The sequence below is a fragment of the Psammomys obesus genome, unplaced genomic scaffold (genome assembly GCF_907164565.1).
Source record: "Psammomys obesus unplaced genomic scaffold, mPsaObe1.curated_primary_1811, whole genome shotgun sequence".
Taxonomy (NCBI): Eukaryota; Metazoa; Chordata; class Mammalia; order Rodentia; family Muridae; genus Psammomys; species Psammomys obesus.
In genome coordinates, this window is record NW_026585698.1 from 163,291 (window position 1) to 191,283 (window position 27,993).

The 27,993-nt window shown below is 49.8% G+C and overlaps 2 protein-coding genes across 2 annotated transcripts in view; one reads left to right on the plus strand and one right to left on the minus strand.

The window, feature by feature from the left end:
- The window catches only part of Cdh23 (cadherin related 23), a 349,868-nt gene that overhangs the window by 25,532 nt on the left and 296,343 nt on the right, over window positions 1-27,993 (minus strand). The gene's annotated exons all lie outside the window — the stretch shown is intronic.
- Window positions 48-27,426, plus strand: Vsir (V-set immunoregulatory receptor). The gene is made up of 7 exons (XM_055598864.1): window positions 48-240; window positions 10,502-10,930; window positions 11,455-11,511; window positions 17,560-17,667; window positions 20,634-20,661; window positions 21,369-21,565; window positions 21,717-27,426. The coding sequence occupies exons 1-7, from the start codon at window positions 165-167 to the stop codon at window positions 21,752-21,754; spliced, it is 933 nt and encodes a 310-aa protein (XP_055454839.1). The 5' UTR covers window positions 48-164; the 3' UTR covers window positions 21,755-27,426.

The window sequence follows — 27,993 nt, forward strand, 5'->3', positions numbered from 1 at the left end:
GGGGCGCTGCGGGGCGGGGAGTTGGCTCGCCAGCCCGCTGTGCTGTGGGCTCCGCACTCGCACTAGCCGGCAGCGCAAACAGCCGGTCCGGCACTTCGGAAGCCCAACTTGCTCAACGCACACTCCGGCAGTCTGTGTCTGCTCTTGCTCGGCTCGACGGAGACATGGCTGTCCCCAGGGCCCCAGAGGTCAGCGGCCTGTGCTGGGGAACCCTTCTCCTTTTTCTGGCTGCATCCAGAGGTAAGGTCCGTAGACAGGGGGGCTCTTGGGAGTACAGACCTGTAGGGTGGGGGTGGGGGAACCAGGCAGGATGGAAGTGCCCTGAATCCCCTCAGGCTGCGGTGACCTCCACCCCACCGCTGATTGCAGGCTGCTGGAACAGCCCAGCAGGGTGCAGTACGAAACTGCTGCCGAAACAGCAGGCAAGGGTGTCTCTTGGGACTGTCTGCCAGACATTTCCCTGCCCAGAGAGCCCAAAGCAGGGGCCATGAAGAGCTTCTGCAAGGCTTGAGAGGCCCAAGGTAAGAGTCACCCAGTCCTATTGTTGTTACTGACTGGGTTTTGACACCTGGGGCATCTCCCTGCCTTCCTGCATCAGTCTTAGAGGACTTAGGGGGTGTGGTGCTGTGATCCAGTACCCCATCCCCTTTGACACTCCTGAGTGAGTCTTGATGGTCACTCCCATCAAGGAGGAGCTTTGTCACCTGCTCTAATACTGAAAGTCTGATGGCCCATTTGAGTGACCAGTGTGTTCCTGTCATTTAGCCAGATTGCAGTTGAGTATCCAGTATGGAGCACTAGGGAAGACACCGGACATTCCCTTAGCCTAGCTAGGGGCTTAGATAACTCCTCAGCACAGACTTCCACAGTCCAGACTCACAATTATTACCTGGTCCTGGGACACAGCAATTCCCCAGAGCTCCATTCTTGCTTGCCCAGAGCAGAAGATCTCAAAGAAAAAGGGGATACCTTGATAGTTGGCCAAGTAGACAGTGTGTCCCCTCCCTGTCTGACCCCTCCTTGCTCAGAGAACCCAGGGCACAGGTAGCTTCTGCATGGGTCCAGGGACAGCGTCAGTCATGGAGGGAGTCAGAAGTGTTGGGATAGAGATGGTGGGCTTGGAGGAGGAAGCCAGTGGCTGCATCAGGATAGAAGGAAGAAGGTTAAGGGAATAAAATGGAAGACAGACAGGGAACTTCTTATCAACACTGAGAGGCTGGCCTAGACCTCTAATAAGAAAGGTGCCCACACCCTACAAACAGAACAACTGAAGCCCTGGCCTACAGGCTCCCTGCCACTCTATGGGACAGACTGAGGTCGGATGGTGGTGGCACAGGTGGGGGATGTTACAGTCCCAGCCTTGTAAAGGCCAAGGCTCCTTGCAGGGCATAGCTTCCAGGAACAGGGGACAGCAGGAGGCAGGAAGGCCACCAGCACTGTGTCTCCACAGGCTACCAGGTGACTCCATAAGGTCCCTTTCTTGTCTCTTCCCTACTCTTACTTGAATGGGATGCTTTTTTATTCAGCACCCCAATTTGAGAAGCCACGTCCTAGAGATTCAGAGCAGAGGGGTGCAGCTTGCGGAACATCCGACAGCAGAGAATCCCCATCCTACTGTGCCTCCATACCTAGAAGATTGCACAGCCACCACTTATGGCTACTTAAAGTACTTGGTGAGCGGAAGGCCACCTTCCCCAGGTTCAGCTCAGGGAGGAAATTAGGACCCTGGGAGGCTTTCAGGAAAGAAACAAAGGAACTTTTTAGCCTGGAGCTATAACCTAGGTGTGGTCACTCACGCAGTCTTCTCTCTCCTATAGCAGACCTGGTCAGGAGGCCCAGGACCTGAGAACACTCCCCCACCAGCTGCAGTGCTCGGTTGCCTTGGGCAGAATTGTGTTTGGAGCAGGCTGGGATGGGGTCTGGGGGACTAATAGCAGTCAGAGCTTAGGAGGTGCTTGGGGCACATTTTACACACCCCTTTCCTGGCCTGACATGGGCTGATGGGTGGGGAATCCAGGTGCTCTAGACCCCAAGGCATGTAGAACCTCTTCCCCACAAGTATCCCTAAGCTTTGGGGAAGTTACTACCTTGCCTGTCCTTGATCTGACCCCTGAGCCCCGTTTACATGGGTGCACTGGTGTGAGAGGGGGCAGCTATCTTCCCCTCCATGGTAAACAAAGCTGCAAGGCCTTATTGGGTAAACTCAGTGCTGCAAGCCTCTGACCCGGTAGTGGTCAGCTCTTAGGAAATCCAGAAGCCCTGCCCAGTAGCCTGAGACTAGAGATGGCCATGCCATGGACTACTCAGGGGCCAGAAAGGCAGCACTTCTCTGCTGTGGAGCTAAGAAAGGGAAACCAATGGAAGCTAAAGGGATCACTCACTTATACAGAATTTTAGGCCTAACAGGAGAAGCTCAAGAGGGTCTTCAGGACCCATGTGGTCTGCTGGTACTGACTGAGCCTGACATATTGAACTTGAGGTTCTAGGTCCAAAAGCAACTATTGCCCAGGGCCAGTCTGGCCTTGCTAGAAATTAGCACTGGCTTCTGATACCTATGGATTCCTTTTGAAGGTCTGGTTGGGCCATGGCCTTCCTGATGTTTAAGCAATGGGGTATATCTGCATGCCAGGGCTTTCTCCAGCTCTAGCTTAACTGTTTCATAGTTAAACCTGTATTCAAATCTTAGCTGGTCATCTGTGTGCTGGGCAGGCTTTTTAGCATCCTTAGCTAAGTTTCCATCTGTAATACGAGGCAGTGATTCATCCTCCTTTAGACACAGCTATACACAGCTAATGGGCAAAACTTCCCGTGGTGCCTTGTTCCTGTGATGTTGGTAGTGTGATATCTCCTGGTTTCTGGGTCTTTCCATCTGAGCTTTTGCTGCTACAGAGCCCCGATGGTACCCAGGACATAGGAAGCTGTGAGAAATACCATTGGGAATGCATTTCCCACACTCCTAGCATCTGAAGGATGCCCAGGCTCGTTCCAGCTACCCTTCTGGACTGATATTCTAAAATGACCACAGGGGTGCCTGGAAGTTCTCCTTCCTAAGTTCCCTGTACATGAGGCTACCACAGCCAGCCTGGCCTAGGATGTGCTTATCTGTGGGCTGTCTCTAACATCCCATCTCCTTACAGCCTATTTACCGTTGACCACTGCCAGAGTAAAACAAGGGATGCTATGAACTTGCTGTGTTCTGCTACTGACCAAACCTTCCCTTTAGCCTTTCTATATAGGGTTCCAGCTTCCAAGGGAAGGCAGGGTTGCTTCTTGCCTCAGCTGGTCCCTCATCATGGGGCTCCAAGTACACCCTTCCCCCAGCTGAGCTGTGAGCAGGTTGAGCGGTGTGATTGCAGCTGGCTGCTGCTTTCCTGGAGGGGGAGGGTAATTCCCCTTGGTGCATTCTGGGTTAATTTGCTCATCACCTGTACATAGTATTTGCTGAATATCTACCTACTTGTTTTTCCTTTAAATCGACACTTTTCTTTAAAGTAAAAAAAAAAAAAAAAAAAAATTAAGGACATTTTAAGTCAGTGTCACAAGCGGAAAATTTGTATCATTGGCTATAAATAGAACATATAAAAGAACACGATTGGCAAGCCAAATAAGGGAATTAAATGTTAGCTGGAAACTTAGGCTGGTGAAACTTGTTGCTGTCTCTTATAGAAATAAATTAAGTAAAAAGAAAAAAGAAAAGGCCATTTTGAAGATAAAGTGGCATCACCAGGGCTGACTTTCTTTTTGATATAATCAGTGCTGAGAGAACAGTGGAATAGGAACAACCACCTCTCTTTATGATTCAGTGTTCTTTAGTGTAAAATCAAAAGTAAAACTACTTGAGTTATTAATGCTGCCAGGCTAGCTAGGTCCTCATTGGTCAGGTCAGCTGTCCATCTGTGGGAAGGAGGTGGAGCCAGTCTCCTGAGAAAGCATGAGCTCCCCAGAGGCCTGGGTTTGAATTCTGTCCACACCTTATTCTCTGTGAGATTCTAGACAGGTTTCTTTGGCATCGTAATCAAGCGCCCGTTTCACAGGCTTAGGAATGAATTAGATAAACAAGCCCGTGTTTGCATGCTTAGAACAATGCTACCAAGTAAGCCCCTGCACGGATGGGATCAGATCTTAGGAAGTCTCCCTGGCCTGACCCCTGAGGACCTGTTCGGAACAGCAATGGAGTTGAGTCCACCTCAGAGAGGTCTCAAGTCTCTGTTAGAATCTTCCAGGGGAGCCTCCCCAGCCAAGGCCCTGGCCCACTGCCCAGGTCCTCCCCCGGAGGCACTAAGGCTAGATCTCTATCCCTGAAAGCAGGTGGTTTTCCCAAGGTGCTGGAAGTGTGGCTTCCTCCCTTAGAGCCCTACTTCCCCTTCCCAGCCTCCTCGGTCCATATGAATGGACACTTCCTGCTGGGGCAGGGATCAATAAACACTTCTGAGATGCCCTTTGTCCTGACTAGCCAGAGGAGTGCCTGCACAGACCTGCTGGCTTGAGCCTGCAGCCTTCACTCTGGGGCACTTCCTCTGGATTTTGATTTCTTGATAAAGAAATAGCCCAGGCTTTCCCTTCGAGCACCTGGAGAACATCCTGGGGAATGGGGCCTGTGAGCTGGGATCAGCATGCCTGGAAGGCCAGAGACCCTGTCTCTCTCCTTTAGTGAGAGGCCAGCAACTGCATACAGTTAAAATTGTTTACTTGGCAAGCTGGCAGCTGGACAGACCTCAGCTGTCTGGGTGACCAATCAAGCTCGGGACCCACCTCCAAAAACAGGGTGTTGCCTTGGTGACTGTGGGTAAAGCTAGCACCCCAGTCAGGGAAAACAATACTGAAGCCTGTCCACACCCACACACACGCACACACACACACCCATCCCCTGTACGCCCACAGAACCTGATGTGTGGTGAGAGGTGATAGTCTCAAAAACAAGGATGCCAAGTAAGATCTCCTTTGAAACTTTCCCCAGGGGTTGTGCCCTACCCGTGGCTGGGCATGGCTAGAAAAGGCAGCAAAGACTGTTCCCTCAGGGAGCTCTGAGCTCCATAACACTTGAGCCTGACTCAAGTGTTGTGCTAAATACTTGTGGAATGAAAGAATGTTTTGGTTTGGGTCTGAGGAGCAGAAAGGACAGTTGCTATGAGTATAGGGGTCAGCTTGGGGCCAACTGTTCTCCGAAGAGCTGAAAGATGAAATATTAGCTCCACCCCTGGGAGGATGCTTGAAGGGAGTGCTCTTCCTGTCTGCCTGCTGGTTGAAGGTGTGGGTCTCCATTCAACTACAAGGGGTTGTATGGCCTCAAAGAAGTCACTCTGTTTCTTCAGTCAGCTTTATCTTTAAAATGGGGATGAGGCATAGCTTGGAGTATCGGCCTATACCCAGTGCAAGCAGGAGGATCACAAGTCCAAGGCCAGCCTGGCCTTTAGGCTGCAGCCTTCACCCTAGGGCACTTTCTCCGAGTTTTAGACCAGTCTGAGCCGCATAGCAAAAGGTTGTCTCAAAAAACAAAAACCAACTAACCCCTAAGACCCAAAGCGGGAGAAGAAACTTCACAAAAGGCCAGGCGCTGAGGCAGAGGCAGGTGGATCTTTATGAGTTTGAGGCCAGCCTGGTCTACAGAGTTAGCTTCATGACAGCCAGGGCTACACAGAGAAACCCTGTCTTGAGAAACAAACAAACAAAACCAAAAAACAAACAAAAAACAGAAAAGAAACCCCACGATGATGATGATAATGATGATGATACTGCTTCTAAGTCAAAAATACATGGACTAGGGGATTATAACCACATCAGGGTAAGTGAACTTGAGGGTCCTGGATTTAAGAGCACTTGTTGCTCTTCCAGAGGACCTGGGTTTGGCTTCCAGCACCCTCCATGGCTCCCACCTGTCTGTAATTCCAGCTCCAGGAGATCTGAAACCTCTGGCCTCTGTGGGCTCCTGTATTCATGTGTACATACAGCATATGTATGTTTGCTGCATATACAGCAGCAAACACACATTCAAAAATAGGAGTAGAAAGACATGGACCTGGCACAGTGCTGAAGTCCGCCTCAGAGGAGGGTGGGATCGGCATAGATTTATTATGTGGCTACAGTCTAGTCTAGGAGGCCCCAGGAATCTTGCTGTCTAGGCCAGAGTTATAACAGTCCCCAGATCTGGAATTTTCCTAGCTCACAGCATCCTTCCTGCATGTGTAGGGTGGTCTTGCTCGGGGGCAAGTAAGGCTGGGTGGGAGTAGTGGACCTGCTCTCAAGGGTCATGCTTTTCACTGGCACATGTTCCAGCCAAGGCTTGGGACACTTTCCTGTCCCATGTGAACCTGGCTACCCTAGAGCCAGGGGCCTTCCTCCCCACCCACTTTCCACAATAACCCATGTGGCCTAGGGGATCTGCAGCTGACAATGAGCTACATCCTCCAAGTAATTATAATTTCAGCCAGGCTGTGGGAAGGCCAACAGTAAGTGTGTGTGTGTGTGTGTGTGTGTGTGTGTGTGCGCGCGCGCGCGCGCGCATGCTTGTGTGCTGTTTGCCACAGCCCTGTGCCCTGGAGTGTTCTCCCAGGGACAATCTGCTTTGACAGACTTAAGGGATGCTATACTCTGCACCCCCTGTTCTCCTACAGGACAAACCCTGTGTCTTTCCTGCCCACTCTTCTCTGGCCTCCTCCAACCCAGCTTCATCCAAGGACAGCTTCTCCTTCCTCTAACTTGAGAAGAGGTCTTGGTGACCTTGGGAAAGAGAAGGGAATATGGGTGGGTGGATGGGATGAAACCATGCCCCTTTTCCTGCTCTTTCTGTAAAGGGGCTCTCTCAAGGGCCCCTTTACAATGAAAAGGGACTGGATCCTTTCCTCCTGCTCTAGTGCACACCTGCGCTCCAAACACTATTGCTTGGACTTTGAGGGCTCTCAGCTTGGCACCCCACCCCCAAACTCGAGTTTAGGAGATACTCAGGCCACGTGCGATCCTATCTCATTCATGCCTTTGGTTCTAACTGTCTTGCCATTTGTCCTGTCTCCCTCACCCACCACAGGCCTACACCCTGGCCTCTGCTTTGCTTGCCCTCCTAACAGGCCCCCAGGGCCTGTGCACTGGGCAAATGCTGATAAAACTGAATTTGGCTCCCAGGATAGTGGTGGCTCTCAGGCAGGAGCTATTGTGCAGAGGGGAAAGAGGGCTGGAGTAGCTGCCAAATGATGACAGGGAGAAGACAGAGATATTGCCACTCTTTGTGGCTTTGGTTCCTTCTGTGGATGTCTTGGAAGGCTCTTTCCCTAAGTAGGCCCTTCCTGTATTTGGAAGAGCCATGGTTTAGTGAACATACTTAGTCCACACAAGAGGTAAGGGAACCTCCAGGCTGCGGTGGACAAAGCCTGTTTCGCTGTTTCAAATAGAAACTGGGAATCAAATTTTTCATATCAAGTTCCCACTTAAAAATTATTTTATGTATAAAGAAGTTTTGCCTGCATACATGTCTGTGCACCATGTGGATGCCTCGTGTCTGAGGAGGCCAGAACAGGGTATCAGATCCCTTGGAACTGGAGTTAGAGATAGCTGTGAGCCACCATGTTTGTGCTGAAAATTCAACCCAGGTCCTTTGGAAGAACAGCCAGTGCTTTTAATCATTGAGCAGACTCTCCCGAGCCACAAATCCATACCTTTCCAGTGTTAGCAATTTCCCTAAAACAAAGGGCAAAAACAAACAACAACAACAACAAAACCCTCTACTTTAAGGGTCAAATGCAAAGTCTGAAGGCTAGAAGGGCTCTGGGGGCTTCCAGCCTGGCAATGGTCCACACGCCTGGGTTGCAGTCAGTCTCCAATGGTCCCTTGCTGTGGGGTGGTGAGCAAGCAAAACGCTTTACCTTGTCTGTGGACTTGGTCTCCTCATTAGTGAAATGGGAACACTCCACCCCCCTCTTTGGGGCAGTCACATGCATCAGACCCCTGGGTGCGGCGCACACGTCTTTACATCTCAGTTTCCTGGGAAGTCTGTTTCACTTGAGGTTATTATGCTTCAGGCCCTGACTCCAGTGCCCCTCCAACTTCAGCCAAACCACTTTCCCTTCCTTGGCCTGTCACTGCCTGAAAAGGAGATGGTATCTCACCAAAGATCAGAAATCTCTGGTCACCTTGGCAACAGCATTCCAGAAATCTCTTGTGTATGAGCAGGGCTGGGGGATGGCTCTGGAACGTCTGTCTTCCTTACCTTGTAGGCCTAAAACTCTCCTCCTTTAGGCATTCTTTGGGGCCATGCAATTGTTGTCCCCCTCATACTCTAATTTACACACACACACACACACACACACACACACACACACACACACACACGTCCTCCAACACTAGATCATCAGCTGGTCCTAGTCATTCATATATTTGTGGTGAAGAGTTTTGAAGCTAGCTTCTTCGTTCCATTGGATTTTTGCCCCTCTCCTTGGAACTGTTCTTGAATTGCAGAGGGAAAGAATACTTTTAGGACAGTCATGTGGTTGATTCCTGTTCTGTCCTGAACACCCACCCACTTCTGTTGGTTTCATTTTTGTCTTTCAATGAGTCTGAGGCTCAACCTAATGACTCAGTGTCACTGGACTCTAGTGCAGCCAGGTCCAACTCCAAAAAGCCACACCAGGCTGCTGCTCTTTACACTGGACCAGGCTGTCAGAGCTTTTAGGGGTTCCCAGGTTGGCACCAAGGGTCCTGGACTCTTACGGCAGGGAGGGAGCATCAAAGGAGGAGGTCTAACTGGTACTTCTGGGTGGAGGAGTTAAAAGAGCGTAAATGCTTGTACATGTGTATATGAGATTTTTAGGCATATGCATGGAGGTCAGAGGGCAGCCTCAGGTGTCATTGTTCACCTTTTAAAATATTTATGTGTTTATTTTGTGTGTAGGTACATGTGTGGATGTATAATTCATGACACATGTGTAGAGGCAAAGGACAACTTGCAGGAATTGGTTCTCTCATGTGGAATGAACTCAGGTCATTAGGCTTGGTAGACAGGGTCTCTGATTGGTTTGGAACTTTGCCAAGTCTAGGCTAGCTGGCCAGTGAGTTCTAGGCACTCTCCTGTTTCTACCTCCCATTTCACCATCACTGGAATTACAGGCCTGTCCTAATATGCTCAGATTTTTACCTGGGTTCCAGGGATCCAAACCTGGGTCCTCATGTTTTTGAGGCAAACATTTTTCTGATTGAGCTATGATTCCCCACCCTCTATTCCTAGTCTCTTTACATATTCTAAACCCACTTTCCCTATAGGTCAGATCTCCTGCAAGCCCTGCAATGTGAGTTAAAACCAAAGCAATGCCCAAGTGTGATGTTCAGAGCCCTTGGCATCCCCACCTTTCCTCCTTTCCCAACCCATGCTGCCAAGAATGGCTTTCTCCTTACAGGGGAGAAAACAGGCTCATGCAGTTAGTCAGCTCATATTCTAGTCTCAAAAGATGGGGCTCAGGCTGTGTCTGTGGCTCAGTTGGTGGAGTGCCTCCCCAGCACACACAGAGCCCGGAGTTGGAGACTCTGTGCTTTTTAAACTGGGTTGATGGCCCATGTTTGTAATCTCAGCACTTGAGGGGTAGAGACAGGGCCATCTTCAGCTATATAGTATGTTTGGGGACAATCCAGGATACAAGAGACCCTGTCTTAAAAAAAAAAAAAAGTCATGCCTTCATTAGGTCCATGAGGTTAAGTGGTAGGGGAATGGGAGCTGAAATGTGGAGGACAAGAGGATTCCTTTATCTGCTTAGAAAAGAGAACTACATTTGGGTGGGAGGCAAATGGATGAAGTTGTGTCATGCATTCCTCATCCCTGTCCCTTACATGTTTTCCCCACTTTCCTACCATCTTGCCTAAGTAGAAGCACTCACCTGTGGAATCTCATTCAAAGTCCAAAGACCCAGATAGGTCACAGTCATCCCTAAAAGCATGTTTCTTCCCTCCCAAGTCTCTGTAAACTGGACACTGGTTTGCCTCTGCTCGCAGGGTCACAGATGCAGGCTTGTCTGCTCAGCTTAGTTACTGACCCCATGCAGGTGTTCTGTTAGTACTCAAGGAGGAGGAGATGGAAGAAGGCATGGCCTGGGTGAGGAGTCGGGGTAGGCAGAAAGTGCTGGCACTTTACAGGAGCATGGACAAAGACCAAGACCTTCCATTTTCCTCTGTCCCTCCTTCCTGTGCAGGGCAGAGATGTCCAATGTGGGCCCATTGCCTACAGTGGGACTGGAGCCAGGACTCATGCTCTACTTGGGAGAAGGCCCTATGTTGGCTAACCAGTCTGTTGTTTGGCTCAAGTTTCTTCCTTCCTTCTTCCCTCCCACTTGGGAGGCCTGGAGGCTCCTCCTGTGTGGGCTGGGATGGATGTGTATTTAGCAAGGGGCCAAGGCTCAGGAGGTCAGCTGACTTGTCCAGGGTCTGCAGCTGGGGAGTGGTTGAAATCACACTTTCTCCTTGTCCTGAGTGTGCGAAGAAGTGGCACTCACTCAGGCCAGTGACAGGAGCTCTCCTCTCTGAGCAGGTCTGGCAACAGCCTTCAAGATCGCCACACCGTATTCTCTGTATGTGTGTCCTGAGGGCCAGAATGTCACCCTCACCTGCAGGATTCTGGGCCCTGTGTCCAAAGGGCATGATGTGACCTTCTACAAGACATGGTACCTCAGCTCACGAGGAGAAGTTCAAATGTGCAAAGAACACCAGCCCATACGCAACTTCACGTTCCAGCACCTTCATCCGCACCATGGAAGCCATCAGACAGACAATACCAGCCATGACCAGGCCCAGACACATGGGCTAGAGCTAGCTTCCGACCACCATGGTAACTTCTCCATCACCATTCGCAATGTGACCCTGAGGGACAGTGGCCTCTACTGTTGTCTGGTGGTAGAAATGAAACACCACCACCCAGAACAACGGCATAGTGGGTACATGGAGCTTCAGGTACAGACAGGTGAGGCATCTGCGCAGATGGCCGTGGCTAGGAGTTGGGGCGTGTGGAGCTGGGTTTTGCGGGGGTGTTTGCACATGACCATGTGTGAGGCTTTGTATGAGACAATGAGCAACACTCAAGGGCATGTGGTTGTGTAAGGAATGGGTGCGTGTGTGGGGGGGTGCAGACATGTGATTATCTTGTATGTGTCTCTATTTGTGATAGTGTCACTTGTTCATGTATGTACCTAAACTGGCAGGGTCACTGCTCATGAGAAAATACAGGCAGTCGGGGGACTTACTGTGTCCTGAGTTTGAGTTAACCATGGCTAAATGGCTGTGAAGTGAGTATGTATCTATATCTGTCCATCTGTCCAGCCAAGGACGCAAGACATGCACACATGTGTACAGACTCCCCTGGACCAGCTCTGCCAGGCAGCTGTTAGCATGCGTCTCTGTGTTAGGAGAGAAGACAAGCAGCCTGACCAACCTCCTCAACCTCAGGGGCCTCACAGTTGCCTAACAGCCCTCTCTTTGTTCCCACAGGCCAAGACTCGTCATCTGCATGTACTGCGTACCAATCTAATGGGCAGGACAGTGACAGTAAGGACACCCTACCACCACCAAATATCTTCTGTGCAGTTTCTGTCTTTACCTTGGGGCCAGACCCTGTTCTGGACTCTCACTTCCATACAGGCCCCATTCCCTCTCTGCTGCTTCTAGTGTCCTGTTCTTTCTTGACTGTGGCCCCAGAAGCCCCTGTTCCTGCCACTGTTCACTCTGTGAAGTAGGCATCCCTTTCACACTCTACAAGGTGGCATATATGCACACTGACCATGGGCACAGCAGGGACTTTCCAGCTCTGTTCATAGTCCATCACCCCTGCTTGTGGAAGAAGACTGGGCATGCAGAACACAGGGTGGCTGTCAGCCCTGGTGCAGGTCCAGATAGAAACCTTATGGTCGGGTTAGAGGGCTTTGCTTTCAGGGAGGCTCATTCTCTCATTCAACCTTTCTTTGTAAAACTCTTCTAGTAAAACTTCCTCCTCCCTCCTCATTCTCTGTGTTGCTCCCTTAAGTAGCTTCCCTTTCCTCTCTGCCCTGTGGCAGACATAGTAGGCAAGATGACATATTTTAGGGTCCCCCACGCTTCCACGAAGAGAGGGCTGTGGCTCATAGGCTTGTCAGGCTTGTTAGGCCCTGGAGAGGCAGAAGGAAAAATTGTGATCCTGGCCTTCAGTAGGACATGCATAAGAGTTTGAGCCAGAATGGGAACAACCCCAACTCAGTGGCCAAGACAATGTTCTACTCACATTACTTATATTTTCAAACCAATCAACACGTATAACATTGAACAAGAGCCACATCTGTATGGCAGTGAGGTCTTTGGTTCAAGCCCTTCTGCCACGAACACTGCCAAGCTCAAGTGTCCCCTCAGCACCAAGCCACAATGCTGTCTTCACTTCCCCTCTCAGCGTCCTCTTTCTTCCCATGAAGCAGTGCATGCTGTTGTGTTTGAGGAACACTGCAGCGGGGCATGGGTGATGCTCACTTCCCCAAGGCTCCTTCACTCTGAGCAATCCCCCTGGCCTTGCTTCTTTTTAAAGAATTTGTCTTTGCGAAAACTGCTGCTTCACTACTCCCTGCATGTCATGGGTAGGGAAAATGAGGTTCAGGCAGATCCTGGCTTGCTGGGAACGTGATGCGTTAGAATAGGCTGGCCTCAAATTTGCAGCAATCCTCCTGCCTCTGCCTCCCAATTTCCTCCTACTACACCTAACTTCAACAGGACTTTGTGAAAATAAGCCATATGCTTTGAGTTTTGGGGACAGAGACACAGATGGTAAAGTGTAAAAGGCGCTTTCACTCACCTGCTTCACTGTTGTCTGGGAGGCTTCCTGCCTCCTTCTGCTAACCTAGGCCTAGCCCTGGAAGCTTCTAGCCTTCGTACAATCTAGCCTAGCCTAGAGTGTTTTCAGCCTCTGAGACTTACTGCTGAATAAGCTCACCCCTTCTTGCTCTTCCTGAGCTCACAGCTGGCCAGTTGGTTCAACTCAGCTGTTCTGGCTCGAACTCCTCTCCAAACTAATTTATTCAATTTGGCTTTTCTCTTGGCCTCTGAATTGATCTGCTTAACTAACTCCAACAATCTTTTCTAATCTTTTGGCTCATTCTGTCTCATTCTGTCTTCTAGCTTGTTTTCTCATTCAACCTTTCTTTGCAAAACTCTCCTGTTCCTTCCTCATTCTCTGTGTTGCTCCCTTAAGTAGCTTCCCTTTCCTCTCTGTTCTCCTGAGAGTTGGGTGTATCCTAAGTCTGTCAAATCTCTCCCTCTGATTCATCACTTTTTGCCACTCAATTAGACATCACTTTCAAACATGGGTGCTTCCTTCTGCAAACTAACTTTACCTTCATTGTTTGTGATTAAAAGTGTGTACCACCACACCTGGACCTAAGCTTTTTTTTACCTGATACTTGCCCTATACTGGCTGACCTTGAACTCAGATTTGCTTGCCTCTGCCTCCTGGATTAAAGGCATGTCTGTATTTCAGTCAGACCACACAGACCTAGAACATCTTTGGATGTGATCTCTTGCTAGAGCAGCCCTCTTCTCAATTAAAATTCCTCTACAGTAAAGGGTTCAGGCTGAAGAAAAGGGGACTTTTCTGCTCTTGAGACTCTAGAGAAGATATCCAAAGGTGAAGTGGAAGCCTTGAACTCCATCCTTGGGTTTAGACATTTTCAATCCTTGCCAATTCTTGGAACTGTGAAATCTCTTTCTGGCTCCTGCTTCCCTGAGCTATTGTTCAGTGAACTGGATTGTTAGAGCCAAAAGAACATACTTGGAGCCTCTGCAGCTGTTGAGGTCAGGGGATGACTCTGATGACCTCTGTCTCCAATAGTCTAGACACTAGGCACTAAGGCAGAGTTTGTTCCTGGGTATACTTTGGGAGTCTGTCTGGAGAATCTGGGCAGTTCTACTACTTTCTGTATCATTTCTCCATTCAGGAATTGGAGTAACTATATCCCTCTAAGAGGGAAGCAAATGCTATTTAAGGGACTGCCTTGGGGATGGGAAACATGCTTGTGTGTCAGGTACAGGAAGCCAGAGAACAAAATAGTAGGGAGGAGTGAAGACTGGCGAACACTCAGCCAGTAGCCTGCAAGAGTAGTTCCAGCACCATCGAGGTGTGGGCTCCTATTTTCCTTTTGATGTACATGAGGCCTAACATCCCAAGGCAGCTCATCCATTCCCGTGCCCAGACAGGAAGGAAAGTGATGGTGGATATGGATGAATTTCTTAACACAATTCTAGGGCATTTGCCTGGCAACCTGAACGTTGCTAAACAGGCACCAGGGCCAGCTGCTGAGAACTATTTTGTACTGTACATTAACTTTGGAAGGTCCCAACTGAAGCTCTTTCATAGGCAAGTGCTCAGCCACAGCAGTCAGTGGGTCTGTTGAATGATGCTTCCAGCCAAAGTCTGTGTGTTTTCCTTTTCTAGTTCCAGTCTGAGTGGCTAAATGTTACCCATTTAGGGAAAAAGCTAGATTAAACAAGGTACAAGTCCAAGTGGGTTTCAGGTAAGAGGACGTATAAGGGCTAAAGTGTAAAGTCGAAGGTGTGGGCTGGCATTTCATAGCATGGCTTTGGATTTTCCCTGAGATGGGACTGGGCAGCCTATCTCTTACCCTTCTTATCCCTAATGCAGCAGGATATGCTTTTCCTCAGCCTCTTTTGTGCACACCCATAGGGTGCCTGGCAGGCCCTGGACATAGACTGAGCCAGCTGGGGCTTCTCATCCTGCCTGTTCTGAAAGGGCCTGGCACATGCCACGGAGTGTTTTGAACAACTGCTTCCACCGGTGCTTTACCACCTTCCAAGGAAGAGCCCAGCTCCAGATGGTGACTAAGCTCTCTTTGAAATGGATGCCTCCTTGGAGTAAGGAGAATTGGAGTCAAAGTCAGTCTGGCTTTAAAAAGGTTTTCTAAGTCTCCAAGGGTATCCGACCGCACAGTAGCCAGAACAAGTACAGCATATAAGGGAACGGGCTCTGTAAGTGAAACCAAAGGGGCTGTAGAGGGCAGGATTGCTACTTGCATACCAGAGGTCAGGCAATGTGGTCCTGGCCAAACTTCCAAGGCAGGCAGGTTGTGAGCACCTGGCTAACACGTTGCTTAGTAACTGTGGGATGAGAGAAAAGTGCTTTTGCATCTAGCTTCTCAGATTGCCCACAGTAAGGGCCTTGGATGGGGTTTAGCCACACTGAACAGTATGAATTATAGGCTGTTTTTACTTTCAGTATTCCACGTTCAAATGCAGCCACATTAAAACCTGCAGGGAATCTGCTTTCCTGATGATTGGAACTTCCTTTGCAATTTCCCTAGCAATCGGTACTGTTTCTGTACCAATGTGTACTTCTAAAGTGCTTGCCAATGGTCCACTCAGTTCCATATAGCTCACTGTGAGTGCATTTATACTTCCAGGTTGCTTAGCATACAGTGGGATACAAATGGCCTTCGTTCCCAAGTAAAATGCAGAGGCAGCGTATATACCAAGGCATATCCGGCTCCTGGAGCTCTCTGGAGGTGAACTTGATCCTATGACAAGAGGTCCTAGCTATGTTTTGGCACAGAGAAAGGCTCAAATTGGGAAGGGAACAGGCTTATGCTAATTGTGGTTGCAAGGGCTCATCTGTTCCCAGCTAAACTCCTGGAGTCAGCAGATGGACTGAAATAAACCAACCCCCCATGATATAGGGCTCATGCAGTGGCATGGCCCTTTCTGAGATGGTTTCGCAACAGCCTAGGAGAAAACACGCACACAATGCTTCCTGGCTCAGTGCTTTGACGGTAAGTGCTTAGGTCCAGATGTACTGCCCACATGAGCAGTAATCTGAATCTTGCTGCAAAATGAGGACTGTTGAAAATGAAAGTCAACAATGTCCCCACCAGACAGGGATGTTTCCATCAATTTGGGGCAAGCTGTGTATACTAGAGAGCTGGGAAGAATGAGGTGGGTGTAGACAGAGATGTTTCCTTGGGGTCAGGTGAACATCTTCATATGATTGTGAGACCTGCATGAGGGAAAGGAAGAGACATTTGAACTTTGTATATGTGTATACATGACTGTGTATGCATATATGTACATGGACATGCAACAGCAGAGGTTGACATTGGATGTCTTCCTGAAATGCTCTCTAAGTTTCTGAGGCAGGTTCTCTCACTGAATCTACAACTTATAGTTACACAAAACTGGCTGGCCCTTAATCCCCAAGGATTCTCCTGTGTCTAGCTCCCCACCACTGGGATTTACAGGTACATATGGCCAGACCTGGCTTTTCAAAAGGCTTCTGGAGAACCAAACTCATACTCAAACTTGCACAGCAAAAGCTATACTGACTGAGCCATTTCGCTAGCCCCTTGAGTATTTTTTTTAATTTGTACCTTTGCATTTTAGTGATTTGAAGATGTCAAACAAAAATAAAATTTCTCTAGTCTTTCCTTCCCCCAACCCACCCCAAGTGCTGGGGATGTGCTACATCCCTAGCCCAGTTATCTAATTTTGCTGCAAACTTTATTCTGGGTGTGTGTGTGTGTGTGTGTGTGTGTGTGTGTGTGTGTGTGTGATCAAGACACCAAGCTTTCAGAAACCTTACCCTAAGGAGCTCAAGGATTTCCTCAAAGGATGAACCGGGGTTTGTTTGTTTGTTTGTTTGTGGGTCTCTCTCTCTTGTTTTTTTTTGAGACAGGGTCTCTCTATATAGTCCTGGCTGTCCTAGAACCCACTGTGTAGATCTTGAACACACAGAGTACCTTTTGTCTCTGCCTGTGCCTCAGGTGCTGGGATTAAAGGCTTGTGCTGTCATTCCTGTTAGGCTGGAGTATTTTGTTTTCATTGCAGTGAAATATCTATCTTTAAATATCAGTGTCATGTAAGAAATCATATCCTCACTGCTGTGCAACACTGCGTTCTAATCTGTTTTCATCACTTGGGCACCTTTTGACCTTGAACCCTGGCGTTTGGTGTGAAGGGCCTTTTGGTGGACAACCTGAGGTCCAGGGTGGTCTAGCTCTCCCTTACAGGTGGGATGAGGAGTTTGTTGTCTCTTTTTTGTATCTGTCTTTGTCATAGGCCTTATTTCTGTGTGTTCCATAGGGTAGGGGACTTAAGGCTGTCTCTGAAAGAAGGTCACTAGACTGCCCTGGCCTCTGCAGGTCACTGAGGGTCTGGTTATGGGGCCCTGTCACCTGGGCCTCTCATCCTGCCTGCTCTGAAAGGCCCTGACGCATGCCATGAGGTGGTTTGGGCAATTGCTTCCACCAGTGCACCCTCTCTTCCCAGGAAGAGACTGGCTCCAGATGTTGCCTAAGCTTTCTCCAAGGGTGCCTCCTTGGAGTAAGCCTTGCAATCAGCCTGGCTTTGCAAAGATTTCCTAAGCCTCTAGGGCAGCCAGGCCCACATACCTACCTCCAGAGTCTGTTCCCACAGAGCTTAGGAACCTTCCCACTAATACTATACAGATTTAATTCCTGTCCAGCCCCCTTCTCCAACCTGATAGAATCGAGTACCTCTGTAGTTATCCTCTGTCTCAGTTTCCCCTTAGGAGAAGTAGTGGGAAGCTCATGCCAGCTGCTTTTGTCTTTGCAGGCATCACAGCTGCAGCCCTGGCCACGGGTGCCTGCATTGTGGGAATCCTCTGCCTCCCGCTTATCCTGCTGCTGGTCTATAAGCAGAGGCAGGTGGCCTCTCAGCACCGTAAGTACCTTTTTCTGGGATGGTGATGGGCTTTCCTGTCTGGGAGGCTAGTGAAGGCATGGGACATGAGGGCTGCACTGTCCTTACTCTTCTGTATCCTCTGGATACAGAACTGGCTCTGTGAATGAGAGAGAAGGGCAACTATGAATGCCCTTCTCTGGGCCTAATGTCTGCCAGCTGCTTCAGTGCCCAGGCAGGGATGGCTTGGCACTCCATTATGATGGAGTGCCACATAGAGTGGTTACCTTACTCAAACTGGTTTATAAAGACAATGCCACTCAGCTTCTCTTGGAGCCCTTCTTAAGCCTATGGGTGGATTTGTTTTGTAATGGGCAGCAATTATTGGGGCAGAAATGAGTTTTGGGATTCCAGAAATAGCAGAGCTTTTAGCGGTGACATAAGTTGTCCCCTTCCTTTCACAGACAAAAGTCCAGGCTTGGCAAGTTAACTAACTCCATATCACAAGACATGAGTACAGAGCTGACGTGGCCCCCAGCTGGCAGGGTTATGCTGCTAGGCACTGTACCAAGTAGTTACACACCTGTGCCTCACTTAATCACCACAACAACTCAACTAGGGGACATTGCTGTCCTCATTTCACAGATGGACAAACTGAGGCTTAGGAAGGTTCTCTGACTTGAATAATGAAAAACATGCAAATAATTGTGGAGCCAGGCTTCAGATTCATGGCCACAAACACTAATCACATCCCTTTTTGGATGACTGTGCCCCTTGTCTGCCCTGGCTTCTCCTATGAGCCTTGTTCAGCCTGCATTTTCTGAGGGGTTGGGGTCCTGTGAGTAGGGAGTCCTCTGTTTTACAGTTTCTCCCTAGCCTCTTCCTTCTGGCTAGCTGCAGAAGGTAACTGAGGGAAGGCTATTGTCACTAAGCCACACCAGATTTCCTCTGCCCTCCCCTTCACCTCCCAATCAGCCGGCCATCTCCCTACCCTCTTTCCTGGAGACCCAGTCTGGAGCCCCACAGTGGGCCACTGTGGACTGTAGCCAACTCACCCTTCCTCTCAGACTGTTCCATCCACTTATAACCCTGACTGTGGGCATCCCTAAAGCGGCAGCACAGAACACGTGACAGGTTAGAGTGAAGGAGGAACCCAGGGCCCTGCAGGGAGAGAAATGACTTGAAGAGTTACCTAGTCCCTCTTTCCAGAGATGGGAGGCTAGACTCTGGATGGATCCCAAAGTGCTTTCTGCTTTCTGTTACCCTTGCCCAGACTGCAGCATTGCCTGCTCAAGGGACAAGAATTGGAGAGCAGACACTTCAGGGTAGGGGCTGCAAGTGTGTGTTGGGGGTTCATTCAGCCTTTATTGGGCCTGGCCTTTCTTGCAGAGTCTCTGTAGGGTTCTCATTCTGCTCATGAGGTCTAGTAGGATGGAGATGGCTGGAGGAAAGAAAACTGAAGTGTGTGTGTGTGTTTGTGTGTTTTACCAGGCCAGAATGTCATTCTTATGGGGTTCTGAAGACACAGGCCCCAGTTTACCTATTCTATGCCTTCACTCTAAGTACTGGCTTCAAACTTTCCATTTGCCCCAGGAAGACATGTGACCTACACTTAGAGAAGAGCCCCGTGGCAACAATGGGCTGGAATGGGTTGCATTTCATGCCATGTTGAAGGCCTGTAGAAGGGAGCCTTGTCATGTAGAAGGCTCCTGTCCCAGAGTAAGAATGCCCAAGTACAGTAACAGGAAAGGAACAAGACTTTACCTCCTAGTGTGCTTTAATTTTACCTTTACCTTTAATTTTATCTTTAATTCCAATACTCGGGAGGCAGAGGCAGGTGGATCTCTGTAAGTTCAGAGCTAGCCTGGTCTCTATAGTGAGTTCCAGGGCAGCTAGAGCCATATAGTAAGACCCTGTCTTGAAACAAACAAACAAACAAACAAACAAACAAACAAACGGAATTATCTTCTAAAGCAATATTTCGAGTTTCTTCTCTGCCTCCTAATGAAGGTCCCCAAATCCATTCTCTGGTTTCGGACTCTTCAACAGAAACATGAGACATCAGAGGTGTTAGTGCCTTAAAAAGACAAAGTGTCCAAGGATGGGCAACTGCGGGATGTTGGGAACCAAAGACAGCCAGCAAGTCTCGGCAGGCAGTGGGAGGTTAGCTCATGGTATATAGCATACTCTTGGCAGAAAACTCGAGTCCTGGGTTGGGGGCTGGCTTGCCTAGGAATGAGCATGCTCAGGACAAAAGAAAAGAAGAAAAGGCAGCTCAACATCCCCAGCTCTAAAGTGGAGGTCACCATCTTTACCCCAGAGCAAGGTGTGGAGGATGAACTTGGCCTATTCACCCTGTCAGCAGAAGTGAACTACATTTCAGGAACTTTGTGCAACTTCCCTGTGTTTGTCTTGCAGAAGCCACTCCCCGGCCCATTTCCCCATGTAAACCTCCTCCTGCAAGAGGGCTCTGTGGGAGGGTGTGGGGAGCTACAAGAAAGAGGGAAGTTGGTGTTCCTGCATCTGGATGATGGCCAGTTTTTGAGAGCCCTCTAGGATGGGGTGAGGTGGTAATGGCCTGTTGGGGAGAAAGTAGGTAGAAAGGCTGGGAAGTGATGGAGAGGTTGAGGGAAGAAAGAACCTTATAAATTCTAGGGCCTGACCTTGAACTATCCATCCAACAAGTTGTAGCTAAAGAGCAGAGAGGCAAATTTCCCAATAGAAGCCATAGGCAGCACATGCTTGGGCCTAGCCTTTGGTTGAAACTTAGATTCTCAAGGTCTGTCACTGTAAGGCTCTAGGGGAAAGTGTCAGTCTGGGGCCAAACATCATCTCACACATGGAAAATGCAGATGCATCTCATTTGCACACAAAGGTGGCTACACCTTGGGTACACCTGCTGGACAGACACATGGAACTCAGGCCTCTTCAGGGAACAGTACAGGCTCCTGGGGGTGGGGCCTGCAAAAGGCTTCCTTCCTGTGACCAGCTTTTCTGTCTATCTGCAGGTGCCCAGGAGTTGGTAAGGATGGACAGGTAAGGCCCATGGTGACTTGAGACACTTCCTAGGGCCAGGTGTCAGGGAAGGGGGTTTCTTTGTGATGCAAGGCCCTTGCTTAGCACAACACTCAGCAGGTCGGAGCTGCATCTGGCACATCTGGGCTGCTGGGCTGCTCTGTGTGGAACCTTCACTCTGGCTAGGCCCTGATTCTGTTTGGGGTTGCTTTTAGTGGGCACCTAAGGGCCTTAGTGGTCAGCCTGGCTTAGGATGGGCAGAGCAGAAGTTGCTGGCTGGGGCACACTACAGCATGCAAAGAAAGCTCACGGCCCAGGCCCAGTCCTAGGCATGGTGGCTGAGCTGTGCTAGGTACTCTGAGAGAAAGCTGGCAGGCTGGGTGTGCAGAAACAAGCCAATGGCCACTCTACGTAGGGGTGGCATAGGGAGAAGGGCTTCGAGATGGGCAGGAAGGACATCATTATCTGTGCTTGGGCATGGGCTGGTTTAGATGGGCTAAGAATTAGCCACCTCCAGAAGCTTGGTCCCTGCTCTACAATGTGTTTAAAGGAGATAGCTTCTCAGATAGGTCAAAGAAAGGTCTACCAGTGATCTCACTAGAACCCCAGAGCTGGAAGGCTTTCACAGGCTGCCCTGGCCCAGCTGGGAAAAGAAGAAAAGGAAGGGGAGGTAGGAAAGATAGAAGTGCTCTGAGAGACACTGATCATCCTTACTTCTGTTTCTCTAGCAGCAACATCCAAGGAATTGAAAACCCAGGCTTTGAGACCATTCCACCCTTCCAGGGGATGCCTGAGGCCAAGACTAGGCCCCCACTGACCTATGTGGCCCAGCGGCAACCTTCGGAGTCAGGGCGGCACCTGCTCTCTGAACCCAGCACACCTCTGTCTCCTCCAGGCCCTGGGGATGTCTTTTTCCCATCCCTGGGTGAGTGTCACCTGGTTTTATAGCACCCTGACTAATAAATGTTAGGACCCAGGCTCTGCAGTGCCCCAACCCTCCATCAGCCTTTATGGTACAAAGTTGAATAAGGGGACACAAGCACCCCCCATTCACTTCTTTATCTTTTCTTCTACAGATCCAGTCCCAGACTCCCCTAACTCTGAAGCCATCTAAAAACCAGCTGGGGGACCATGAACAATGGTAGCTGGGTCAGGGACAGGTGCTCTTGATCTGTGGCTGGGCCCTTTGACAGACCTTTAGGCATTGACCTCAGCCTCCTTGCTCCTGCTCTGAGCCTAGACTCTGCTTTACAAGATGCACAGACCCTCCCATTATCATTTTTGGATGCTACATGGAAGGCAGGGAGAAGATGCCCGATTGCTCATTGCTGTTCTCAAGATCCTGGGATGCTGAGTTCTCCCTTAGAGACTGGACTTCACCAGCCACAGATGCCAAATGACCTACACCCTATGAATGTCTAGCACGGCAGCAGCCTTTCTTCATATGAGCCAGCATTCCAGAGGTGATGAGGTGGGCGCCTTGCCACCCTCCCAGACCAGAGACACAAGATGTGAGAGACTCCTGCCCACTGTGGGTGTGTGGCTGGCCTGCTGTTTTGCCTGCTGTTGGCCCCGACTATCCCCTGGATGCTGGAGCTTGGCCTGCTTGCACCGCACTAAGGGGGATTTCCCGGCAGCCTTCCACCAACTATCTGAGAGTCTGTCAACAATTTGACTCTGGGCTCTCACGCCTGTATGGCTGTCCACAGAGTTCAGTGACCAAGAGACTCTGAAATAGGACATCCATGCTTCTGTGATCTCATTAGTGTCTTAAGCAATGTGAGGCCAGAGCGTTGTACATGGAGAATAGTGAGGGCATGATGGGAAAGCTGAATGGAGACTGGCCTCCTTCGTGTCCTCATCTCAACTGCTCCCACTGTTCAGTGTGGAATGATGACAAAGGTGACCTCCACAATATCAGGCCACTTCTAAGTGTTAAAGGGATGCTATTAAAAACAGAACATGGCAACAGCCATAAACAGCTATGAGTTGATTAGAGGCACTAGCTGTAAGGCACTGGGGGTCAGGGCCTGGTGTGGGGCTGGGGTGGGGGCTAGAGCCTGGACTCCTTCCAATCCTGACCACACTGTTCTTCAGGCTCATAGAAGAACCTGTCTCTGGTCTGGTGCTACTCTTGGCTCCCATTTCCAGGGTCTGGCATAACCTGTGCTTCATAAAGGATTTTAAAGCATGAAGAGAAAGGAATAGTCCCTTTGAGGCAGAAATGGGGTAGCTGATGTCTGAGAGTGAGGAGAGCTGAGACTGGACAAATCATCCTCCACCTTGCAGGGGACAGTAGCTCCAACACTGAGAGAAGATCAGCCCAATGCCAACATTTGTCTTCCTGCAGCTTCCAATGGGCCTGGGTAGGAAAGCTCATACTAGGCCCTGCAGGCCGGGAGAAAGCCACTCGTTCCCTGAAGACAGAGGGGTAGGGAGAAAAGAACAATTCAAGGCTGGAGCACAGCAATAAGCTACCTTCTGGGACCCCAGACAAGTTGTCTGGTAAGGTCTAGGGGCATAGACCCCTGTGGGATGTCAGCTACACCTGGGGCTTGTGGGGTTCCTTAGAAGCTTTGTATCATCACAAGAGTGTTGGGGTGGCCAAGACACCAAAACCATGACCCCTATTTTGTCCCCAGGGTCCCCTTTTCTACTCTATGCAGTTACCATAGACAGAGTGTGTTGTTCTTTTGGCTTTGGGGGTACCCGGCTGGAGTGGGGGAAGTGTCAGCTGTTTTGTGGCAGGACTGTGGGGCCCCTGTCAAAGGATGAAACCCACAGGCCAGCTGTAGGATGAGTATAGTCTGTCCCCTGGGGGGGGGGGGGCTGGCTCATCTCCAGCCCAGATGACTTCTAAGAATTTGACTATTGGACCCCCTGCCAGGCTGGTGCTCTGTGGAAAGGGGAGGAGGCCCCCAGCCGAACAAGCCACTCACTTCCTGCGCAGCTTCCTCCCGTAGGGCTCTAGTCTCTTCGTTTCTGGACCCTGCAAACAGGCATGTCAGCTTGGTGGTTTCCTGTTTTGGGTGCAGTTTTTGTGTGGTCCAGGCTCTGTCTACATCCATGAACTTGGGCCCTACCACCTTGCTGCTGCTATGGAGGGGGAGAGTTTTGGGGGTGGAGAATGGAGGTATCCTGAAGTGCTAGCCCTTGGGACAAAAGGTGGTATGGTGGTGATGAGACTCAGTGGGGAACTGAGTTTCCAAGAGGAGGGAGGAGCCCTGTAGCTTCCTGTAGCAGAAGCCTAGAGAGGGAAGTCTGTATTTTGAAGAGCTAATTCATCCTTAGGAAATGCATCAGAAACTGGAGGTCATGGTGAAGCTTTCCCTGGGACTGGGATGGGGAGAACCAGGAGGAAAGGTTTCTGATACAGCAGGGGCTTTTTGACAAGCCAAAGGGCTAGTGGCAGCTGTTGTGGGCCAAGCTGACCCTGCTGGAGGACTATACTGTGTCTTGGAACAACCTCTCAAAAAAGCAGGCCTGGACTACCTAAGTTCTGCTGGGCCCGTGTTTCTCCTGCATGAAGCATCCAAGAGCCTGGGCAGATGCTGGCTCCTTCTTCAGGAACTGCTCCTTGGAGGAAGCAGCTAGGCTGAGGGCTACAGAGGGTCTATCGTCTCTCCTAACCTGGGCACTAGCAGGATGCTACCTCCTGGAAAAGGCTTTCCTAGGTGTGAGCCGGAGTAGCACCCCAGGGCTGACCCGGCTATGGTGGGATCTGAACTGAGATTTTCTCAGGGAACTAAAATAAGCAAAAGAGGAACTGGGAATGCCAAGCAGGATAGGGGCGGGGAGTGTCAAAAAATACAGCCCAGTGCCTGTCCAGACCACAGAGAACACGAACTGTCTGGCCCATGCCCTGCATGCCCTCTGTTTTGCCCTGGCACTTTCCTTCCCCATAGTGAATGGGAGTCCTGGGAGGCTGAGGAATAATATCAGTCGGGGGCTGCCTGGGGAGCTGATACAGAGTCCTTGGGTAACGGGGCTGAACCAGGACCCCAGTAGTCTACTCTGGGGACCTAGCTTTGTGTGGGCCTGCTACGATCCCCATCATGATATTATTGCTTTGAGCTCATGGTACCAAGGGATACATATTTCACTGGGTTTCAGTGGTTCTGATCTGTTAGGTGTGGCTTTGTGGAAGATATGAGAGGAATTCTGATGTAATAATACAGCTGATAAGAAAGTGCTGAGATAGATTAGTAATGCCTACCTTGGACACAGAAAAAGGAAGTGCCAGATGCCAAATCTTAATTTTTGTTGTTGTTGCTAAAATATGCTTCCCAAAATACTTTCATGTGTGTTTTTGTTTGACATCCCTTTCTATGTCAATCCTGAAAGTCTTTCTGTGTGTATATGTATGAAGTATGCATGTTTTATGTTTTTGTGTGTGCACATGGAAGCCAGAAATTACTAGTAGGTGTCTTTCATCCATTCCTATGCAATATATATTTTTTGCCTTTTTTGAGACAGGGTTTCTTTGTGTAGCCTTAGCTGTCCTGGACTTGCTTTGTAGACCAGGCTAGACTTGAACTCACAGAGATCCACCTGCCTCTGGGATTACAGGCATGTGCCACTGTGCTGGCTTGTAATGTATGTTTTTCAAAAAAAAATTTTATTTACTTTATGAATATTTTAGCTGAATGGATGCATTGGCATCATGTAAATGCCAGTTGGATCCCTCGGAACTGGAGTTATGGATGGTTCTGAGCTACCATATGACTCACGTCCTTTGCAAAAGCAACAAATTAACAGATAGCTCTTAATTACTGAGCTATGTTTCCAGCCCCACTATTGTAAGTTTTTAGCACATATTTAAACATTTTATGTGCATGTTTTTTTCCCTGCATGAATGTATGAATACCACATGTATGCCTGGCACCTGTGGAGGTCAGGGGAGCACTGGATCACTTGGAAATGGAGTTTTAGATAGTTATAGTGAGCTACCACGAGGGTGGTATCAACCTGGGTCCTCTGGAAATAGAACAAGTGCTTTTAACTGTTGAGCCACCTCTCTCGTGCCTCCATTTTGTTTTTGACAGACTTCAGTGAATCTGGAGCTCACCAATAGTCTGGGCTGACTGAGCAGTAAGCTGCGTGGCTCTGCCCATCTCTGCCCACCCCAAACCTAACTGCTGGGGTTATAGACTGCATGCAGTTGCCTGGATTTTTCTTGTGGCTGCTGGGGATCTTAACTCAGGTCTTTATGCTCGTGTGGCAAGCGCCACATCTACTGAGTCACCTCCAGCTGCAGCCAAGAGTCTTTACCATCCCCATTTAATGCAAAAGTAAATGGTGGCTCTCAAGGGCTCTTGTTTTGTGGCTGGGGATTAGTGTTGGCCATCTGGCCTCTCAGGCCTATTCCCTTTCCTTTCATTGAACCAAACAGTCTTCTGGTCCAGGACCTGCTATGGCACTCACCATGTATATGCTGGGTCCCCCGAGAGAGGAACTTGAGCCTACAAGTTCACTCCATACCAGGAATATATTCTTATTTATACTCTATCTTCTCTTTTCTTCTCATGGCCCAGAAAACCTGTGCTAATGTGTAGGCTCCTTCTATACCACTTCTTGTCACCCCTTTCCTGCCTGGTAACCACAAGGACAAATGACTTCTGGTAGACACAGTGGTCCGTGAACTCTACCTGTTTGCATCAGGGGAGAAAGGGAAGGGAACAGAGATCGTCATCTGAGTCCCAGGACCTCAGCCAGCTGTGTGTCCAGCATCTGGGGAGTTTCTCAGCAAGCAGGGAGTTGCAGGTGGTGCTTTAATGGCTGCCCACCCTGTTTCTCTCTTGCAGCACATTGATTAAAAAAATCAGTGTGAAAGGCCAGGGACTGGGTTACTCCTGCTGGCCCCGGGGCAGCTCTGCCTGCCTGATGTGAACACAGGAAAATGGCCAGGCTGGGGGCCAGGGCCAGAGCTGGGGAAGCCAGGGTCCTGGCAGCAGAGCTTTGCTTTAAAGAATGTGATGAACTGCTAGGGCAGTGTTCCCAGTCACAGCCCACCTTGGAGCCACCGCCAGGGTCTGTGGACAGAGTAGGTACAGATTTTCTCTCCAGTAACCTGAGAAGTCAGGGTTATCTGGGACTGTATTTCCTGCTTCTGGCTGTCATTCAAATGTCAAAGAGGCCACCGTCTCTCCTAAATCTCCTGCCAAGGTCCCTCAGGGCCAGGGCTCAGCCTCTGACCTCCTTATTGCCTTCCGTCCTTCCTCCCTGGACCCAGCCCTTCCTCCTGCGGGGGCCCCTTGATGGCCACTTGGGCCTTGCCATGGTCCTTCCTGTCTGTGGTTTGGAGCTAACAGAGGTCCCAAGCAATACAATGATTTCCTCTGGCCAGGTGGCAGGCCATTGTGTGGCAGGCCTGAGGCTGGCCCGGATGGCTCTTGCAGCCCAGCTGTCCCTGGCCTGGATGACCCAGGCTAATAGCTGTGGATAGGAATGTCCGGCTTTGGGAGGCAAGGGGGTGTTACCCGGAGAAGAAAGAAGGGGAGGGGTGTGGACACAGGGGTTCCTCTGGGATACCGGGAACTTTCTTGAAGCTGATTCCTAAGCCCTATGCACAAATAACACCTGGGGGCTGGCAGCATGACTTAGTGGATAAAGACACTTGTAGACAAACCTGATGATCTGAGTTCAAACCCCAGAACCTACACGGTGGAAGGAGAGAAGCGATTTTGGTAAACTGTGCTGTGATTTTCACAAGAACGCTGTGGCAGCTGTGCATGTGTGCGCATACTCACTCCCCATCTCCCCACAGAATAAATAATAAATAATGTTTTAAAAGTCATGATACAGCTTCGAAAGCCTTTGGGGGTCCCTGGCTCTGAGCTCCCAGCACTGGGTCACATCATTGCACAGAGTGACAGCTCTGTCCTATGTCCTTTCCCTGCAGCCTTGCGACTGTCTATGGCATCCTGGCCTCTTATATGGCCTTGCTACTGCTAACTAAGCGAGAGGCTGGCACTCCCAGATAAAACATCGAGGAAGGATGTGCAGTTGGAGGTCTTACCTGAGGCTGAATACTGTCCAGAACTGGCGACAGCTCTGAGACCCACCTCTTGCCTCTGACTGGGCTGATGTTCAGACCATAACATGAATGTGCTTGGATATTCCATAGGACCGACCAGCAGAGATGGGCCCAGTGTGCCATCTCCAGGCAGAGGTGAAGAGCTCTGTGCTTGTCCCTGAGGTCAATGCAGTTCTTCACTGAGGTGACTCTGGGGATAAGGCTCAGTTGGTGGCGTTCCCCCATAGCATCTCTGTACTCACAAGTCCTGGGTTCAATCCCCCAGCACTGTGTAAACCAGGCATGGTGATACCTAGTTAAAATCTCAGCTTTTGGGA